General features: G+C 39.4%; 1 protein-coding gene across 1 annotated transcript in view; it reads left to right on the forward strand.

Moving 5' to 3' along the window:
* The window catches only part of sult2st3 (sulfotransferase family 2, cytosolic sulfotransferase 3), a 5,514-nt gene continuing 43 nt past the window's right edge, over nucleotides 1–5,471 (forward strand). The window contains exons 1-6 of the mRNA XM_084471319.1: nucleotides 1–190; nucleotides 492–700; nucleotides 1,803–1,929; nucleotides 2,983–3,077; nucleotides 3,679–3,859; nucleotides 4,329–5,471. The exon at nucleotides 4,329–5,471 is cut by the window's right edge and continues 43 nt beyond it. Of these exons, the coding sequence (XP_084327445.1) occupies nucleotides 46–190; nucleotides 492–700; nucleotides 1,803–1,929; nucleotides 2,983–3,077; nucleotides 3,679–3,859; nucleotides 4,329–4,441 (870 nt within the window). The 5' untranslated portion in view covers nucleotides 1–45 and the 3' untranslated portion in view covers nucleotides 4,442–5,471. The remainder of the gene's footprint in view (nucleotides 191–491; nucleotides 701–1,802; nucleotides 1,930–2,982; nucleotides 3,078–3,678; nucleotides 3,860–4,328) is intronic.

Consider the following 5,471-nt stretch of genomic DNA (forward strand, 5'->3'; position numbering starts at 1 on the left):
CGAAGGCAGATTGTTCCACCTCTATCTTCACACCCGCAGGGCAACATGGCGACGACTTGTTCCGATAAGTACACTATTCATCGTGGACTGCTGTTGCCCAACGAGACGCACAGTGAAGAGAGTTTACGATTTGCTGCGGAGTTTGAGTTCAAGGAGGATGACGTTTTGATCGTCACCTACCCCAAATCTGGCAAGTAGCGTGGTATCATGTATGGCCGGGTACCGAGTTATTTAGAGTGTCATTGTGGCTGGAAAGCAGAGGAGACGAAAAACCTCAATGTAAGCTGCTGCGAGTAGCCTATTGTGGAGAGAAAAACAGGCTTAATGTCTCTGAGGAGTAGGAATGTCAGGCTGCCAGACATAGCCACATACTGTTTGCACACAGGCTAAATCAAGTCACATCATGTAAGCTTGTTATTTTGTAATGGTGATTGATGAGTAATGTATGAAAACGTTAATATTGGTGCATTCCTTTTGATTCAAACCCGAAGGCACAACGTGGATGCAGGAGATAATTCCATTGCTGCTAAATGGGGGGGACCTGACACCAGTAACGACCATTCCCAACTGGGATAGGGTTCCCTGGTTTGAGGAGACAAGATTGGCCCTGGTTTTGGACAAATTGAAGTCTCCGCGGGTGATGGTCTCTCACCTTCCTTACCACCTTATGCCCAGCTCTCTTAGCAGCTCCAAAGCCAAGGTGAATGAAGCGTTTGTAGATGTGTAAACAATGTATTAGAGGTTCGATATGTCCATATATATATATATATATATATGAATACACTTATATTTAGTGGCGGTGGGTCAATAGAGGGCGCCAGGGCGCTGCCCCTCCGTGAAATATTCACTCGAATATATCTGCCAACTTTGAATAAACTATTTTACAGAAATAAATCAACACAAATACATCGCGTTTAGCCTCGTTTAATTGTATGATAATAGACCGTACTTGCAACTGCCATCAACCATTTAAAGTCAGTAAACTCGCGAACTTTTTGCTGTCTATCAAGCAGAGACGGCTTTTCATTGGCGCAAAAAAAAAAATCGCCATCGGACAGTGATCATGAATTTCCTCAATATCATAATAATAACAATGGGTATGCTTGTAAGCTTGCCCAGGCCCTGCAAGTCAGGATGTAGGCTATGAATCTGAATGAATAGTGGCCATCCCCAAAATGCACCAGAATACAGGAAATCAAATCTAGCAAATTCATTTTTTTATATTACCGTGCCCCACCAACAATTGTTATCACCAGCCACCACTGATATATATACGCCACTGATATATATATATATATATATATATATATAGTGCTGGGCGGGGGGGGAGGTCAGGTTCTTTATTTGGCAAGTAAGAGCTGATGCAAAATATATGCTTGCACTTGTTACACAATTGTAAAAGACAGATGAGATTGTATTTATTGAAAAAAACAATTTCATGGTAGGTATATATTTATTCTCCACACCACAACAACATGAATGTAGTGGTAGGCCTTCATTAGTTTCAATAATGTGCACAACTCAGTTGGAAAAAGTTTTCAAAAAGATGTAGGCCTACGATACAAAAATATCAGTAATGTCAGTATTTGTTTTGTTTTTTTCCATTGTTTTCATAGAATAAAATGTTTTGTAGATCTCCACACTGTAAGCCGCATGTATAACAATGTGTATAACAAAATTACACACTAGCACTTCACAGCGCTTTTCACACAAATCCAATATTTATAAGTAATAAGTTATAATTTTTAGTAAGTATCATTCCATATTATAACAGCCTATTAGTTATGTTTTGTCTGTTGAAGGTCATCTACGTGACACGGAACCCCAAAGACACCATGGTGTCATCGTTCCACTTCCACAAGATGGCCAAGTTCCTTGATGACCCCGGGACCTTCCAGGAGTTCATGGACAAGTTTCTCAAGGGCCAAGGTCAGAGGTTTCACATTTTAGATAACAGTGGGTCAGAAATACATGTAACTGTACCTTCACACCAAAAGCGACAGGGCGACGCGACTCCATACAAAGTCAACATAGAGACGCGTATCAGGCGACTTTTGTCGCTAGAAAAACCTGTGGCAACAGTTGAAATGTGGCGCTGCATGAACGCCCCACGACGCGACATGTCGCTTGAGTTTAAATATTTGAACTTTGCCACGGCAGTCGCGTGGTGACAGTCAATCAGCGTTCACTCCTTGAATGACGTAACGTAACAGCCAATCAGCGTTCAACCGGCCAACCGTTCCCTGCAGTCCGGAGTGAACCGCAGCATGGAGGAGAAAGTGATTGTTGCCTTTTGCGACTCCCTGAGCTCTATATATAATATAATATGATATTATATTATATAATATATAAATATCTATATAATATAATATAATATATAATATCACGGCCAAAAGCTGTGCCACATTTGTCGCCTGGTCGCGGTTTCGCATGAGTTTTGTCACGCGACAAGTCATAATCTGTCGCTGTATATGATTTGTGCAAGTTTTATCATGCGAATATAGTCGCGCGTCAGTGGCGATTTCTCTAAGACTGCAAGGGAAGCTCAGATTCACAATATCATCCGGAGGCGCACACAGCTTTTGGCCATGATATTATATATTATATTATATAGACATTTAATATTATATGATATAATATCATATATTATATATTGAGCTCCGGGAGTCGCAAAAAGCAACAATCACTCTCCTCTCTTCTCCTCCATGTTGCGGTTCACTCCGGACTGCAGGGAATGGGTGGCCGGTTGAACGCTGATTACGTTACGTTACGTCACTCAATGTCGCGGCAAAGTTCAAATATTTCAACTCGAGCGTCGTGTCCCGTCGTGTTGCGCTACTAAACAACTGTGTGCATGGAGAGCCAGGCACAATGCTTTATATACGGCTGTGCACTGATTGTGAAGCTCTCTGAACAGTGTGCAGGAGTCCTGTACAGAAGAAGGGAATCCAAGTTAACCCCTGACCTCTGTCTTGTTTCTAGTTATGTTTGGAAAATGGACAGACCACGTCAAGAGCTGGAGACATACAGATCTGGGAGACAGAATACTGTACACCACTTATGAAGCCATGGTGGAGGTAATGCCGCACTGTTAGCTTATTGGGATCTGCCAAAACTCGTAAATAGGCTCACGTTATCGAAAGAAAAATGATCTGCAGTGTGGAGTAATAAAACATTACTCCATCCCTTTGCAAGGGATGTGGAGTAATAAAACATTACTCCACACACAGCATGTGTGATATGTTGTGTCATTTCCACCAAACCGACAAACCTGGGTCTGGCCTAGAGTGTAGATCTTTAGCCGATGAGGTTTTATGTTTTGAATTGGTGTCTGACAGCAGCTGGAAACCGTTTGGACTGTTTTGAGCTACTCAAGAGGAGGATCTTGGATTGGTCATGGCTGGTGGCGCCTGTTCAAAAACTTAATTTTAGCAGATTTTTTCTTGCTGTATAAATGCATTCTCAAACTTTGAAGCACCCATTGTTTTTCTTCACGCGGCGTCTTATTACATGTGTTGTTTTAATACTGTTACATGCTATATTTCTTGAGTGATGGAGCCCCATACTCAATATTGTATTCAGTGTGGTCTTACAACAACCCATGTCTGATACCGTGGGCGATTCAAATTGACAGCTGGCTACGCCTACACCTCTGCTTACTTGTGTGTGTCACCACAGAATTTGCCTGGAACTCTGGGGGAATTTTCAACTTTCCTTGGCACTGATCTCAGCGAAAAGACTTTGCAAGGGATAGCTGATCATTGCTCCTTTAAAAGCATGAGCAAAAACTGCATGTCCAATTACTCACTGGTCCCAAAGGAGTTCATGGACCCTAGCAAGTCTCAATTTCTCAGAAAAGGTATGTACTTAACTCAAACCAATTGGTAGTGCTACACCTTGGTGGATAATTATTACAAAAATTACACAAATTATTACTTATCTAATAATCTAGGTTCAATTTTAGTCTGACTAAGGTGTATACATGCATCTTAAAAATCCAATCAATGTCGGACTAACCCAATAATTTGATTTTCTTGAGTGTCATGTGAACGCACTGACTGATTGTAAACCAAAACGGGTTGCATAACAGGTAACTTATGCAATAGATTATGTTTAACCTATAGAGGGCATCTGAGTCCATACTTACACCGTATCCCTTTGTTCATCATATCCCTTTGTTCATTTAGACCAGGATCAATCTGTAACACTGCTTTATAACCCACTACATCACTTTTCATCTACAATATGTTCTTTTACTATTTTATTATCCTTTAAAAACCTGTGTGTGTGTGTGTGTTCTTGTGTGCATGTGTGTGTGTTAAACTCAGGCATTAATGGAGACTGGAAAAACCATTTCAGCCCAGAGGAGGATCTCCAGTTCTCAGCTTACATCAGTGGGGAAATGAAAGGAGAGAACATTTCTTTTCCCTGGAGTGGTTGAATGATCCATTGTGCACATAAAGAGATCCAACTGCTTCTCTTCTCCAAAGGTTTTGGATCAACTATTTGTCAGAAGAGCTGAGTTCTTTGTTGAGGTTAATCATGAAAAAACATCTTTAATGAATTCAGGTGGTCCTTGTGGGATTCTTTACAATTTGTAAATGTAATAATCTTCCTCCTGTGCTTTAATCTTGTATTTTTCTGTCATAGCTCCCTCATATATGATATACCTATTTGTGATGGTTGTTAGGTTGGATATAAAAAATATATATTTTGAAATTGTAGGATTCATTCGAGTATGATCATATTAAGTAGACATTATAATTATCCTACTGCCCTTTTTTACTTAACATATTAAAAAAATTAATGTATTTAATCATAATAATACAAATATTATTCGTTGGCATCATATTTTTTTTTTCCGAACATGTTATTGTTTCATTATCAAGCAGGCTACACATTTGGATTTGGGTTCAGTCTGACTCTGACTGACTGACCCGGGGTCAGTCAGTCTTGGTCACGCTCACCTCCTTCCAACACCTTAGAAACTGAAAATGTATGGGAGTCAGAGAAAAAATAAAATAAAATAATGTTACCTTAGTCTCCATGAACTGTTCCTGGCAGGTTTTTTCTATCTCCCCAAATCAAGAAATATATATATATATATTTTTTTTTTAACAAGCCTATAACCAGTCAAATATGTTAGCTAAAGTTTGAATTGCTTTGGCAGATGTACGAAACTACCAAATGCTTATCAAAGGCTGGTCTGAGAACGATTCAGTTATGTTACATATATTTTAATAGTGAAAAAGTGCATCTATTATACTCAAAATGTATTCATGTACGTATTGTATTGTATTTATGTGGTGATACACATTTTGCTTAAAAGTTGACATTGAAAGATTCAAGATTCAAGAAGTTTTATTTATCCCGAGGGAAATTGCTGTGCAACAGTTGCGATATAAAAGTGGAGAAGTAATACAAGAAAATAAAACAAGTAACAAAGTGCAAAGCACAATAAGATAAAGAAG

The sequence above is a fragment of the Micromesistius poutassou genome (assembly GCF_964030765.1).
Source record: "Micromesistius poutassou genome assembly, chromosome: 8".
NCBI classification, from domain to species: Eukaryota; Metazoa; Chordata; class Actinopteri; order Gadiformes; family Gadidae; genus Micromesistius; species Micromesistius poutassou.